Raw genomic sequence first — 15,653 nt, 5'->3', positions numbered from 1 at the left:
TCATATTGAAGGTTGGTGTTTTTCAGAGGCAGTGAGTTGTCAGGATGGCTGGGGTAGGTGATGAGAGGCAGATATGGTCTATGAGAAGATTTGTAGAATCTTAATGCCAATGCAGAATTTTGGGGCGTATCTTACTGGTCCTAGGGAATCATGGCTGGCTTTTGAGCAAGAAAGTGTCAAGATGTAAAGGATATCATGTGAGGAGCTCTGGCACAGAGGATAATTTGCAGAGGTGGTTCTGGGGCAGGAGAGATTGACAAGCCCCAGCAGCTAGATGGAAGGACAGATGTCATCTGGGTGGGACCTTCCTAAGAATGGCCTTATTTCTCCAGAGCCTTCGGGATAGACTGGCCACCTTATCACAAAAGCTCCCAAGCAGAAATAATGTGACTTTGATCACCAAAAAAAGCACTTAGCAGTCTTTATTCTTTGTAAAGCAAAAATTTTAAAGAGGTGTCACTGTGATTAAAAAAGAGTTAGAAACATAATATTTTTGAAAAGCCATTTAGCACCTGATTGAGCATGGCACAATAAACAAGGGCCCATGCCAGTATGCCTGCTAAAAGTATATGATTTAAGATTGTCTTTCCTTGATTTATTTTCTTTTATATCATAACGTGATCCACCGAGGTCCTGCCAGCTTCCCATCACCACTGTGTAGGACACAGGGGATCCAGGGCAGGGGAAAGAACTCATGTCTGGTTTGTCAGCTCCTTTTAGTTGAGATTCATTTCATTACTAGTTTTGTGCATTTGTAAACAGAAAAAAGAGACCAGAATGGGAAGGAATTGGTGCCTGCCTTTAGGACTGGGCTTGGGGACACACCTGTAGGAAAGAACCCACCCCCCCCCACCTTCTCTTCCTAGAAATCTGGGTAGTGGGAAGCTGGAGATTTGGAAAATCAGATCCCAGCTTTGACTTGCAATTGACTGAGGTGGTGTCAAACTCTGCTGTGGAGAAACCTCTGTGGTCTGACTATGCAGGAGCCATGAACGTATAGGAGGATCTGGAAGACGCCTGGCCAAGGGGGAACTGGAGCTGGTTCACTCTTGCTGTGCTGGGTTTGGGCCAAGGGAGAAGGGGCTGCCTGAGCTGGGGGAGGGCAAGTTTGAAAGGGGTTGCCAGGTAAAATACAGGCCACTCAGTTAAATTTGAAATCCAGATAAAGAATAAATGATTTTTTACTGTAAGTATATTTCAGATATTTTATACAGCACATGCTTATATTTATTTTTAAAAATTTTTAATTGAAGTACTATTGGTTTATGTCATTATCAATGTTTTGGAATATTCCTCTCTCAGGTGGTCACTGCAGCTCACTCATCACCAAATCACCTCATCACTATAGTCCAGTATGCTCTCACCCCTTCTGTTCTCACCCTCTTCCTCCCTTTGTCCCTCTGGATGTCTCCATTCTATGATCAGGGTTGGTTTAAAAGTTTGTTTTTGTCTGACCATTTGTTTGGTTTCTCTATATTCTACATATTAATGAAACCATTTATCTTTCTTGTGGTTTACTTCACTTAGTATAATCCCTTCCAGTTCCATCCAGGTTGCTGTACATGGCATGAGTTGATCTTATCTGATCACTGAGTAGTATTCCACTATGTATATACACATCTTCTTGATCTACTCATCTGTTTTTGGGCACTTACTATTTCCATAGCTTGGTTATTGTAAATAGGGCTGCAGTGAATATAGGAGTGCAGGTTTCCTTTCAAATTAGTTGTTTTCTTTGGGTAATTCCTTGGAGTGGGCTTGCATGGCAGATCCACTTTCAGTCTTTTGAGAAACCTCCATACTGCTTTCCAAAGGGGCTGGACCGGTCTATATTCATATCAGCAGTGTAAGAGGATTCCTGTTTTTATATATATATATATATATATATAAAGAATACTTTTATATATGTATATATATGTATATATACTATATTATATATGTATGTATATATAAAAGTATTTGTTCTATATCTGAAATTCAAGTTGAGCTGAACATCCAGTCTGTCCACCTACCCCCACCCCCAAATCACTAAATCTGGCTTCCTGGGGAGTTCTGCTTCCCCACCAAACATACCTGTGACCAGCCCTGAAAGGGCGCACTGACTTTCAGGGAACAGCAGCCACACAACTAGCACATAGTCTTCCCCAGCTTATCTCCTATTCCAAACCCATTCATTCCTAGTATCTCTTTGCCTCGTAACCTGCTTGGTCTGGCCGAGTAACATACCTACTGCAGTGGGCCTGAGGTTGGCTGCTAGGGTTTCTTTCACCTTTGGAGAGTCACCGCACAAACCCAAGCACTGGAGCTTCACTCCTGGCCAAACCAAACCTGCAGCCGGAAGTGCTGGGGCTTTAGAAAAATGCCATTGGAGTTGTAAATATTCATAGACCTCTCCCCTGGGTTTCCACTCAGAGACTAGAATTCCAAACATTATCCTCTAGCAGGGCTTCTCCTGGTGTGGTCCTGGGGCCACCTGGACCCAAACCATTTGCAGGACCTGTTTTAAAAGCAGATGCTGAGGCTGCCTCCAGGGCTGAGGTTCGCTGTGTGGCTGGGTTCTCCTTTCCTCCAACCCGTTTTTATATTGGGGCTGCTCCGTAACAATTCCTGCACGTGTGTGCACACACAGGCACACGCCGTGTGGCTGGATGGGTCCGGTGAGGTTGGCACTGGGAAAACCAATAAACCCTTAATTAGGCCGTGTTTACCTGCTGTTGTGAATGATACCTGTTATTATTTGCTAATTAAGTCTTTGACATAGGAACAGGGTGATACTGTTACTGGATCTGCCTCTGTGGGGATATAGGAAGCGTGCTCAATAGTTGCTCATTGTTTTTAAGTGAAGAGAGCCAGTTGGCATTTTTACCCTTATGCTCAAGGGGTGAGATCATTAAGTTAAAAAATTCTTCCCAGAACTTTTATAAACTAGAAGCAGAATTCCATCAGATTTGACTGATGGCTCTTCTCTATAACATTAGCTTCTGCACAGGGACCTTACCATCTATTTAGAACTGGTATGCTGACCCCTGCTTTTAGAGAGACGGGCGAGGAGAGGGTGTGTGTGTGTGTGTGTGTGTGTGTGTGTGTGTGTGTGTGTGTGTTGACACATCAATCCCACTTTTTCACTCTCAGGTCCAATTTGCTGAAATCACCCTTTCCAGCAGCCTTGCTCAAGACCCCTCCTCACAAGGCAGCACCCTGACTTCCTCACCTGGTTTTGTGTTGAGTGGATGAGAGGGAAGAACACTGAGGCACACTAAATTTAGCAAAGCCATTTGGACCCCTATTGGGTTACAGAAATTTATTTCACCTGGATTTGCACCGTCTGCTGCTATTGGCCTTCTGGCTGCAGGAGGAGTCAGATTACAGCCTGAGAGGCCGGCGGGATTAGTGCCCCGATGCTGCTGTGGCCCGGTTGATAATTACCTCGGGAATCAGGTCTCAAAATAGACTCTGGCCCCTCTTTCTGCCCTCTTCCTGCCCTGTCAGTTCATTGCATTCTCTCTTCTAGTCACTCCTGGGTCTTACTCCTGGTTTGGTTTTGTTTTTTAATTAGGTATGATTTTCATACAGCAAAACTCACCCTTGGAGGGCACAATTCTGTGGGTTTGACAAATTCATGTAGGTGTGTAACGCCTACACGGTCAAAATAGGAAATAATGTCCCCTGAAATATTTCCTGACACTGCCCCCTTTGTAGCCATTCACTCCACTTTCCCTTGGAAACTTCTGATCTGTTTTCAGTCTCTATAGGTTTGCCTTTTCCAGAACACTGGGTAAATGGGATCATATAGTCCATAGCTTTTTGAGTGAGTTTTCTTTTAGCAGAATGTATTTGAGATTTGTGTGTGTTATCGCGAGTTTGTTCCTTTTTGTACAAGAAGAATATTATATATACATTCATGCATAGATTTTTGTAGCAACATAATTTTCCATTTCATTTGGGCAAATACCTCAGAGTAAGGTTCTGGGTCAGACAGCAAGTGTATGCTCCTCTTGCTCACCAGTACCAGTGTTAGCAGTTCTTTATTAGCCAGCCTAATTGTGCTTAGTCAAATATCCTTTTTTTTTAAAGATGTATTTATTTATTTATTTATTTATTTATTTATTTATTTATTTATTTATTTATACAAGCACTGGGTACAGTCAGAAGCGCAGGAGGGTGAGAGAATTCACCAGTCAGAGCGGGCAGCAGAGCAGGCAGAGGGACCGAAGTACACTGCTGAGGGGAGCAGCGGGCGGCAGGAGAGGTCTGCGCGCCATGTGGGACCCTCCTCCGGTGGCCGGGGATTGAACCGGCTCTGTAGAGGCTGCAGGCAGCTTCGCAACCCAGCGCTCAACCGCTGCGCCACCGGGGAGGCCCTAGTCAAATATCTTATTGTTTTTTTAATTTTCATTTCTTTGATGGCTAATAATGTTAAGCATCTTTCTATGTGTTGATTTGTTATCCTTATGTCTTTTTTTTGATGAATTACCTACCCAAATATTTTGCTTTTTTAAAAAGTAAACTGTTGGGCCTCCCTGGTGGCGCAGGCGGTTGAGCGCAGCGCTGTGAAGCTGTCCGCAGCCTCTGCAGTGCCTGTTCGATCCCCACAGGCGGCAGAGTAACCCACATGGTGCCACAGACCTCTCCTGTCTCGACCTCTGCTCCCCTCAGCAGTGTATTTTGGTCAATCTAACTGTTCTGCTCCCCACGCTGTCTCTGGTGAATCCTCTCACCCCCTCACCCTGTGCATCTGGCCTGTACCCCAGTTCCTGTATGCCTGTAGTTGACATATAACATATTGGTTTCAAGTGCATAACTTAATGATTTGTTATTGGCATATATAGTGAAATGCTTGCCACAGTAAGTCTAGTTAACACACACCACGACATTGGTAAAATCTGATGGAATTCTGCTTATGGCCTGTTGGGATGAAGTTTGTAAATAGCACCTTGCCCTCTCCTTTCAAACAGTGATCCCCTAGAACATACTTTGGAATTCCCTGTAATCTGCACCTTCAGCCTTACCCCTCTTTCAGTGGTCCCCAGTGACATTCCAGAACTGAGAACCTTGCTTAGTGTCACTTCATTGGTTAAGACTACAGGCCTCAGTCTGTGTCTTCCTGGACTTTCTCTGTGGTTAGGGACCCTTCCTTCTGAGTCACACTGCTTTGTGCAGTCCCTAGCTTCATGCAGGTTTTTGTTTCCTCATTATTAGGCTTCTGTGGCAACCTCATGACCTATCTCCCGCTCCCTGCACTACTCGGCCCCTGATGAATCTTCTCAAAACCATAAGCTCATCCTGCTATTATTTAGTTCAACAGGACAACTCCCACTGGATAAGGATTATGCCAGACCTTCTCAGCCTGACTTCTTGATTTGCCTCTAAACTGCCTTTCAGCTCTGTCTTCCCTCTCAGCATCAGAGAGCCCACAGTATTTACTCAAAGGTCCTGGTACTTTGCGGACTTGAGCTTCCTGGATCTTCACCCTGGGTAGGGATGCCCTTTCCCATGCTGCCGGCCTGGCCAGACACACCCGGACCCCAGACCCACACACTGAGCCTACCCAGGGGCTCTCACTCCTCTCCCCCTTGTTGGGCAGGACTCATTGTGCTTCCTATTGCCAGTTCTTTGTCAGTCTTGACTGCTTATCTCCTCAACCACATTGTAAGTTCTGTAGACTTGAGGTCTTTTTTCTATGTGATAAATAGGCTGGGTTTTTCTCTGCTGTGTGTTGACATAAAATGACAACAGTAGGATTCTGTAGTGGTTGGGGTTGAGCAGGGGATTGTGGGAGTTGTAAGCTGTCATCACAGTTGGTGGAGCTGGTATTCTGAGCTTGCCCCTTCTCTGAAAAGACACCCAGGAGGTTTCAGGGAGGTGTCCAGGAGGTGCTTGGAGGGAGCTCAATGCATCCTTCAGCTGTGGAGAGCTAGACTTTGAGATGAGAAAGAGAAAGTTTCTTTCTGCTCGTGGGTGGGTACAGACATGATACAGGATGTCTCAGGGGAAGATGGTACCACATCCAACAGGAGACCACTTGGTGTCCAAACTGGACTGACTGAAGATCTTAGTGCAGGTTGGGACCACCTTAGAGCCAGAGTGTGGGAAACCTTCAGGTAGAACGAAGTCAAAGGTGGGTCTTGGCACTTCCAGAGACAAAGAGGCCCCTGGAAGAAGAGGGTGGGAGTCATCTGGCAGGTCACTGCCAGGAGGCTGAAGTATCAGAGAACCAGATGGACAAGTGCCTTCCTCACCCCAGACTAGGGACCAACGCAGGGCTCTTGGGGGCCTGATGAGCCATAGAGGAAAGTATAGGGCAGATCTAAGCTCCTCTTCTGCAGTTGGCACTAAGAATTATGGTTTTTGGGGGGAGAGATTAAGACCTAGAACCTGAGCATCTTTGTCTGGCTTCTGTCTTGTGTGATTTGGGGCAAGAACAGCGCCAAGATCAGTTTACCCAGAGAGCTCCAGAGCTGCCAGGAGAAGTTTTGACTAAACAGCACTTTCACCTAGACCTTGAAATATTTTGTGTAAAGTTGTTTTTGTGGGTTGTGGTGTGTTTGGTTTTTCCTTAACTTTTCAATACCTATTCCTTTCAAAAGAATTCAGCCGCGCCTCTGCTATCTGAAGGGACAGTGGTATTTTTCCACACAGACATTTCAGTGCACATAAATAATAGGTCAGTGAGGAGCAGGGCCTGATGGCAGACCCTCGCCAGCAGGTGTGGTGGGGCAGTCAGGGCTATGGTGTTGATGCAGGGGAAAATGGAAGCCAGGACAGAGAGATGAGACCCGCTGCGCACGCTGATTCCCTACTGCCAGGGGGTCTTTTCCTTTTCTCCTTCTGTAGACACCTTGTCACAGTGCCAGGTGACTCATGGGTAACCAAAAGTCCAGTGGACCCTTGAACAACATGCGGTTGGGGCACCCACCCCTGAGGCATCAAAATCCACATTCACCTTTGACTCTCCCAAAACTCAACTATAGTTCTCCCTTGGTATCCTGAGGGGTTGACTTCAGTCCACAGATGCTCAAGTCCCTTCACCTCTGGTACTAGGGACACATTCAGGATGATTATTCAGTGATTTGGCGTCCTTAGAGCCACACCCTGTCACAGGCCAGTCAGGCTTTGGACCTTAAGGACAGCAGGGAGCCTGACTGATTACACAGGGCTACTCCCGGATGTCGCTGGCTTTTGTTCTCTGGCAGCTCTGTGTGTGTATATGCTAAGATGGGGGCTGGACGCTCCATGCTTTGGGGCATGGAGGGGTCAGGATTGAGGCTGCAGTGACTGGCGCCTGCTCCAGGTCTGAGCTTCCTGTCCTGTCTCTCCTCTGCAGCTTGTCTCCAATGTCCTCATTTTCTCCTGCACCAACATTGTGGGCGTCTGCACCCACTATCCGGCTGAGGTGTCCCAGAGACAGGCCTTCCAGGAGACCCGGGAGTGCATCCAGGCTCGACTCCACTCTCAGCGGGAAAACCAGCAACAGGTGAGTGAGGCCTTCCCTCTGGGCACTGGGAAGAAGCAGAGCCTCAAGACTGCCTCTGCCCAGCTCCCGCGGGGGCGTGGCCCTCTTCTGGCCAGCTTTGTTTACTGCAGCTGCCCCTGGGGAGTGTTTCCCCTGGAGGGAACCCAGATTCCTGGCTCTCTGGGAATGCTCTAGGAGAAACTCTAGAGAGAGCACTCCACCCCTGTCCTTGTCTATTGCCTCCTCAGTCTCTCCCTGTGGTTTACAAGCAAGCCAAGCCGTCTAGGCCTTAAGTAACAGGAAGATGCCCCATCCTGCCCAAGGCTGATGAGTTGGATTGGTAAGAGCATCAGCATTCCCACCTGGGATTAAGGATTCCACCCCCTCAACCCCTCTCCCCCTCAAGAGAGGAGGGAGGGAGAAGGAAAGGAGGCCCCAACTGTCAGCCTCTTACTCCCACATTGGGCACATTGTCTAAGAGTTCTGAAGTTTGGTTGCTCCAGAGTAAAGAGTCCTTACCCGCAGAGGACTCCTGGAAAGGGAAGCCATTTGGGGGCCACACGGTCAGGAAGACTGGTGAGCCCTACTGGGGACCTACCACTCAGTGTTTCTCTTGGGTAGGAGCAGGGCAAGGTCTGAGGGCTGCGTCAGGGCTTCTTGTCTGCTTGAAGTCCTGGGGGCATCCTATTTGGGGTCACCTTGACCTCCTTTCTGATGTGAACCAGATAGAGGTTTAGGAACTCTGGTGGGATGGAGCTGCTTAGCTCTTAGATGACAGGCCCCAAGAAGGGTGTGAAACCCCAGGAGAGAAAATGGCTGGTCAGCAGGGTGATGGGGCTCCCACTGGACTCAATCTAGGCATGGCTCTTAGAGATGAGGTTACTCCAAACCAGAGGGTCCTCCTCTCTTCTTGTGTTAGTTTCTCCCCAGACCCTAAGCCGACAGGAGTGGTGTGTGCCCCACAACACATCAGGCCTGATGGCAGGGTAAATATGGGACACCTACCTGTGGGTGTGGGGACAGGGGAGATAAAGGCCTAGACGGCAGTGGTTACTGTACCCTCCTGGCTAACATGGAGTGCGTGTGTTCTGTGGCTGCCTCAACTGACCACAGTTTTACCACAATGTGAGGGTGTCTGTGGCTCTGTCTGTGTTCATCCTAAGGGAGTTATAGTGACACAGGCTAGAGACATCTAGATAGCCTGGGGGTCAGCTCTGCAGTGTCTGGCCTCAGTCACTGCCTGCCCCTTCTTGCCTGCTGCCTGTTTCTGTGACCGCTGTGTCCTGCCAGGTCTGTAGCTCATCCTGCCCCATCTGAGACCTGGCTGTCCCCACGCACTTTTTCAGCTTCTTGTCCAGCTTCTTAAATGAAACGGTGTCCCTGGAGTCCTCCTACCATTTTTTTGGACACAATTACTGTGCCTCTGCGCCCTGCACCCTGCTCACCTCTAAGCCCCTCCAGCCTCCAAAGCCCTCTCTTCCAGGCCCAGCATCTCTCTCCTGATGTCAGGATACTTCCTGCCCCTTATATGTTGGGGAGTGGCCCCTATCCCTTCGATGCCTTGTCCTCTTTCTAGTAAAATTACCATTTTATGGCTCATTAGTTTACTTGCTCTGACACTGGCTAGGCTGGACATTCCACCAGATCCACAGGGACTTGGGGGAGAAAATATTTGCTATACCATGTTCTGGGCCTAGACACTGGGGAGGAGAGGCTCACTTCCTGGGGACAGGCCCCCCTCACCCAGCCAGCCCCACCAGCTCTCCAGTGTCCTGTTCCCCTGCAGAAAAGGCTGCCCCTGTGTCCCTGGGGGATGCTCCTAGGTGCCGCACTATGAGGGAACTCAGAATTGTCCCCCAGTACCCCTGCCCATTCCTCCTGGCCCTCAGCCCCAGAAGTAGATTCTCTTGTGAATCTAAGCAGTTTGAACCCCCTTCCTGTCAGTTCTTCTCTATCTTCACAGAATTGTCCTTCATTTGTGTTTCCCTCACAAGTAACTGTTTACTGAGATGCCAGTAAATATCCGGTGGCCTTCAGTGACTGACACTTGTGGAGACAGGCAGACCCATGGAGGTACTAGCCCTCACCAGTTTGCCAGTGTCCCCCAGGTTTAAGGCTGTCCCTGTAAGGCTCCCATCTTTGGGGGCCTGTCTCACACACACTTCAAGGGAGACAGACCACTGAGATGCAGATTGGTTGGAGAGTACAAGGAGGCTGGTGCTGGCAGGACCAGGACCCTCCTCCTGAATGGAGTGAGCTCTTGGATGGTTAGGAGCGGCACATGAGGAGGGTGATGCTAGCTAAGGATCTGTTGTGCAAAGGCAAGAAAAAACTACCAGAAACTGGAGAAGTGTCTCTAGGTTTTCTCTGTTGGGAGCAGAGCAGAGGTTTCAGTTCAGAGAGTGCTAGGAAAGGGCAGGGAGCATAGAGGCATAGGGAGGAACCAGAAGGTGGTATTTGGGAGTGTGGGTCCATCCTGAAAGTTTCGGGAGGCCTGGAAGAGTTTTACACAGGGCAGCGATAAGGTCAGGTGTGCTTTAGAAAGGTCCCCCACAGCTTGCCGTGTGGCGCATAGGGCAAAGGCGGCAGGCCTGGAGACAGCCTGACTCAGAGGCTGTCTAGTCATCCAGGCCACACTTGAAGGAGGCCCCGACCTGCTAGATGGTGAAGCTGAGGTGGTGGAGAGGTGCTTCCCAGGCCGAGGGTGGTGGGAGCAGGCCAGGCACAAGGAGGGGTGGCTGCGGTGACAGCATTGGGCTTCAGTGGAAAGTCAAAGGATGTGGGCTCAGGTCCAGAAGAGTCCACACTGGATGCAGCTGGTGGAACCCCGGAAGGCTTTGGAGGTTTTAGCAGGGTGACATGGCGGGTGCAGGGTGTTAGAGAGATTGGGGCCTACTGGTAGCAGTAGGGGCTGCAGAGAGGTAGACTGGCCAGGACTGCAGGGCCAGAGTCCTGCTGTTGGGTGGGATCTGTCTATGGGCAGGCAGGAGGGGCATGGAGCAGCAGGGACAAACCTGAGAGCCGTGTCCAAATCAGCAGGATTCAATCAGTGCTACCCAGGGCCCCCCGAGGGGGAGGGGGAGCCCCGGGGGAAAGTTCTGAAAAATAAAAGCAGTTTGCGTGGGCAAACTGAATGGTTTTGGTGTTCAGGAGAATGAGGGTGTTGTGGGCAAAGGCAAGGACAGAGGGCCAAGTGGGACAGAACTGGGGGCAGGTGAATGTGGTTCCCAGCATGGTGCCAAGGCGCCAGGGGCAGGACATCCGGGTGGACAACTGGAAACTCAGGATGCCTGGATGCCAGGCAGGGATTAGGAAGTGGGTGGCATGGGGATGTGCTTGATATGAGGCTAGGAGGAGGGAGAGGAGCCAGAAGACGCAGGAGCATGAGAAGATCATAGAGCCACCTGAAGGGGTGGCCTGGTGTATGGTGCCAAGTACGGGACAAGTGATCAAGGAAGGTTGGCAGCAACCAAGGCTCGAGTTGAGAGCAGACTGTGAGTGAGCCTGGTCAAGGGCCCGGTGTGGGTAGTGGGCTGCGGAGGGTGCGGGTGGTGTCTGCCCAGTCAGCAGGCAGCCAGGTCTCTTGGAGCAGGCAGGCAAGCCCAGGAGGACCCCCAGACCCCAGCCTCCGTGATGTGGCCCTGGCCCCTCTCCCTCTTCTCTCCCATCTCCCCTTCTGTGGGTCTTAACTGCTGTGTTTGCCAAAGTCAGTGTGCTTTCCCTGGGCCACTGCCCCTCTGTGGAAATGGAGCACCCTCCTCTATACCTCATCCTCCGTCTCCGCGAAACCTCGTCTGGCCACTCTGCTTCTCCCAGCCTAGGTCAGGTAGCCCTTGCTCAGAACCCCTGGTCCCCAAACCCCCAGGAGACTGGAGCTTTGTAAGGGGGGAGTTTTGCCTGTCTCCTTCCTGCTTGAAGCTCCCGGCACCTCTCAGCATGATGCCAGGAACATGGTGGGGGATCCACTGTGATTTCACAGCTGAGCCAAAGAATCTCCTTTAATACTCTCAACAACCCCATCCCTATCTGCGGATGGGGAGCCCGGGTCCTGGTTCAGTAATCTAAGGTCGTACAGTCATACAGTCTCAGACGACATCCAGAATTCTACCCAAGGTGCTCAGTTCCACAGGGTCACGGGTATCTCCCCCATGTACACCAGAGAACCAGGAAGTGTCCCAAGAAGGGGGGAGTGGGGCTGAGGTGGGGAGCAGGGAGCCCTGGCAGCATGACCTCAGTCCCTACCCCACACAGCGGTGGTCGCCACACAGGTTTCAGGAGAGATGAGAGGGTTTCCAGGGCCCTGCAGGTGGGGGCACAGGTGTGGAGGAGCAGGGCCTGGGAGGAGAGGAGACTGCCAGGCAGGTGGAAGGAGCTGTGACAAAAGCATCTGCTTCCCTCCCCAGGAGCGGCTCCTGCTGTCTGTCCTTCCCCGTCATGTTGCCATGGAAATGAAAGCAGACATCAATGCCAAGCAGGAGGATATGATGTTCCATAAGATTTACATCCAGAAACATGACAACGTGAGGTAAGGGTGGGGCCCGGGGGGCAAGGGCAGGGTGGGAGGACTGAGCTCCTAACATCCCCACACAAGGTTCTTTCAGGGGGGCTCAGCCCAATCTGTGGCCTTTTGGGTTTGGAATGTGTGTTTTCTGGGGCACCCCAGCCCCACCCCTGTAGGTCTGTGAAGTGAATTGTTATTGGGGGAGGAGGTGAAGTTACGGAGTGAGGACATAGAAAGGAGGAGGAGAGAGGAGAGAGCTACACCGCAGCCACTGGGGAAACTCCCAGCCTAGCCAGGGAGACAGAAAGCCTAGCTCAGGATGCAAATGTCACCATCATCATCTTCACCCTCCTTGCCACCTAGCAGCTTCCATGCTTTCCATGGAAAGCCATTTTGTGCCAGGCACTGCACAAGGTTTTATCACTAATCTTCCTGACAATCCTGCCAGGCAGGCACCCATAATAGCACCCCTCATTGAGAGGTTGCATTCAGAGTGCCTAAGACCCTTGCCCAAAGTCACTCAGCCCAGAGTGCTAAAGCTGGAGTGCTCCATGGTGGCCTGCCCCAAAACCCATGCTCGTTTTACTGCATATTAGCTGCTCCCCTAGGCAGAAGCTGCTGACAGCAGGGACATGCAAGCAGATGTAGATTAATAGAGTGCAAAATCTGCTTATGAGTTCCATGGGGACGTGGAGGGAGAGATACAATGGCCTTCATCCAGCATGGCTTCCTGGAGGGCCTGCTAATCCTCCCATATGCCCAGAAAGGTGCTGCAGTGCTTCCCTTCAAGGGAGTTGCTTTCTCACTGGCCAGTTTTCCTAAGACCAAGAGTCCTCTAAAGTTGGTATAAAGAGAACCCTTTGGAAGCTTAGGCTGAATTTTCAATAGCAGTATTAACTTGAATGATACAAATTATTGCAATCATGCACACACAGCTGCACACACACACACACACACTACTCCATTCATGCCCCTGCCTTCCCAGATGAGGCGGCGGGGGTGAGCTGTGCTTTTATGCAGAGCAAGTAGAACTGCCCAGTTCCCACTAGTCATGCCCTAGAATCCAGGGAGGTTGCTTGTGCCTGTTTGTCCTCCACTCATCTCCCAAAACAGATTGCAAGTCTTTGGGAGAAAATGTCCCTGTACAACATTTTTGTCCTCAATTTTTAGGGCATCTCGAGCCCCCTGAAGCCCACCCACTCTCCACCATCAGGCGGGGACAGTGCAGGCAGCAGGGAGAAGGCTCCCCTCACCAAGTCTTTCCAACCTTGAGGTCTCTGGAAGGGCTGCAGACTCGGCAGGGCAAAGCTCAGCAAGGAAAGTGGGGTCTGGGCCTTGGTAGGCAGTGCTGACATTGCTGGTTTCCCAGCTTCTCCTCCTCATGCCATCTCTGTCCTCACGTGGTAGAAAAACTGCTAATTGTAAGCTACATATAGAGTTTTCTCAACCCGAACACTGTTCTAAGTGCTCGCATATATTCTTCTAATTCCCACAACAAAAAGAGGTTGATACCATTATTACCTATATTTTATAAGTGAGGTTGATACCATTATTACCTATATTTATTACCTATATTTTATATTTTATATAAAATCTCTATATTTTATAGAGATTAACTCATCCACGATTCCTTAAGTGGACAATTACCTCCAGAAAGCTTTTAATATTGGGGTTTTTATCTAGTCTAACTAGGTAAAAATTTTATAAGCCGAGGAGGAAAGGGTTTCAATGAGGATTCTGTGGGAAGAAGCCTTGGAATCCCTCAGATCAAAAAGAGACTCAGGGAAGGGAGAAGTGTGTGTATGTGTGTGTGTGACTGAGGAGCCACCAGGGCCTTTCCTCTCTGATGGCAACCTTAGGACATGGAAAGAAACAGCCTTCCTGTTTTAACAAATCCCAGAGGCACGAGGTCCAGGTGGAAAGGAGTGCTCCACTAAGTGGTCCCAACACATATGAACCCCTGAGCTCCCCCTTCTGGGATTTTCCCTTTGGTCCTGTCCTTCCCACCTCATGGTCCTGGCATTGCTCCAGGCAGAGCAGGGACAAAAGGTGCTTTCCTGATTGCTCTTAGCACAGGAGAGCATTCAGTAAATAAAATAATTTTTTTTTAAAGTGAAACACAAAGGAAATCCAGAAAATCCACTGCTCCGAGACAGCCCAGCATTCAGGTTCTCAGCCCGACCCGTGTCTGACCGCCTCTCATCTCCACCCAGGCCCCTGCCTCTCACCCTCCTGCCCTCCCACGTACAGCGCCGTCTCACTCCCCATCTCTCTGCTGCTGCTCTCGGGCTCCCGGCCCTCCAACAAGAGGGTTTGGTCAGAGGGGGTGACTCAGGCCTCTTCCACCGCGGGAGTGGCCCGCCCTCACAGGCGTGGCTCACCCTCACCCCAAATCCAGTATCCAAATCACACAGTGTCCCCAGCATCCACGCGGCAGGAATTGGTGTGCAGCCACAGTGAGGGGGTGGATTCTGCTCTAGGATGTGCCCAGGATCAATGATGAAAGGAGAGAAAAACCAGGGTGCCATGGGGACACATACCATTGTTACCCTGAAATTGCCAGGGCTAGCAGTGTTGCATCGGTGCCCACAGCAACCAATCACATGCAAATACTCAGGGGCCCTTGTTCTGTTCCATTAGCCCTGGTGCAGCTCTTAATGGAAGCATATTGCTTGCGTTGGTCTCTGTTTTTGGGTTGAAACTTTGGCTTGGGTTGGGGGTTGAGTAGTAGGTGGAGGGGTGACTTCATAGTGTAGAAACGCACTTTGGGGCTGGGCTTGTGGCGCAGTGATTAGGTCTGGGGCCCTGGGTTCGGCAGCCCGGCATGCTGGCCGGGCTCCACTGTTTCCTGGCTGTGTGACCAGGGCTAGTTGCAGGCAATGAGCTGCTCTGAACCTCAGTTTCCTCATCTACATAATAGAATAGGAGGAGCACCTACTTAATAGGGTGATAAAGGGTAAATGAGATAATGCGAGGAAAGCGCTTAGCACAATGTCTGGCACATAGCAAGTGCTCAGTAATTGGGAGCAGCTATTATTGTTGTTACTGTTATTATTATGATTATTATCACACTGCTATCAACAAAGAAAGGCCTGGGGATTCTCTAGCTGGAGAGTGGAAGGGTGATGAGTCACATTCGTCAATTCTCCTCGGAGCTGTAATATTTAGAGAGGGTGATGACATGCTGTTCTCTGGCCCCACTGAGAGCAAGACCACAAGAAAAAATAAATCAACTCTGCGCTGTGACAGATAGGGCCCCATCTACGGATGGGGAGAGACAAATGGGTGGAGGCAGAGTTTAGCCTGAGCAGGGGGCATGAGAGAGAGGCGCCACCCCTCTCAGAGGCCTCCTTCTGCCCAGAGAATAGTTGCACAGCATAGTTCCTGACACTCAGATGCTTCAGAGCTGAGCCACCACCGGCGATGGGTTGACGCAGACCAGAGGCCATGAAACCCCTGGACTACCCCAGATGCCTCTCCTAACTGACGTGCAGTGACAGCTGGAGATGTTTCAGCCCCTTGGGGAGACCTTTGCTTGGATGTTAGAGAGCCTTTCCGTGCAGCCCCACCTCCCCACCACATAACTGCCCCTCCTGCACCAGCGGTGCCAGGGTCAGAGCTTTGCTGTTCCCACTCCTGGGACAAGGGCGTCAAATACACACCAGCAGACTGCTTGGCTTGGGGCTTCTGATGTTCTGT

General features: G+C 50.3%; 1 protein-coding gene across 2 annotated transcripts in view; it reads left to right on the top strand.

Annotated features, from left to right (window-relative positions):
• ADCY5 (adenylate cyclase 5) overlaps nucleotides 1-15,653 on the top strand; it is a gene marked incomplete at both ends in the record, with an annotated part of 136,896 nt that overhangs the window by 74,523 nt on the left and 46,720 nt on the right. For both annotated transcript variants that reach the window (XM_084231714.1, XM_084231713.1), the window contains 2 exons: nucleotides 7,325-7,474; nucleotides 11,857-11,978. In XM_084231714.1, coding sequence (XP_084087840.1) covers nucleotides 7,325-7,474; nucleotides 11,857-11,978 — 272 coding nt within the window. The remainder of the gene's footprint in view (nucleotides 1-7,324; nucleotides 7,475-11,856; nucleotides 11,979-15,653) is intronic.

The sequence above is a fragment of the Talpa europaea genome, assembly GCF_964194135.1.
Source record: "Talpa europaea genome assembly, chromosome: 4".
Lineage (NCBI taxonomy): Eukaryota > Metazoa > Chordata > Mammalia > Eulipotyphla > Talpidae > Talpa > Talpa europaea.
Note: the sequence above shows the minus strand (reverse complement) of the source record. Positions and strands in the feature narration are given on the sequence as shown.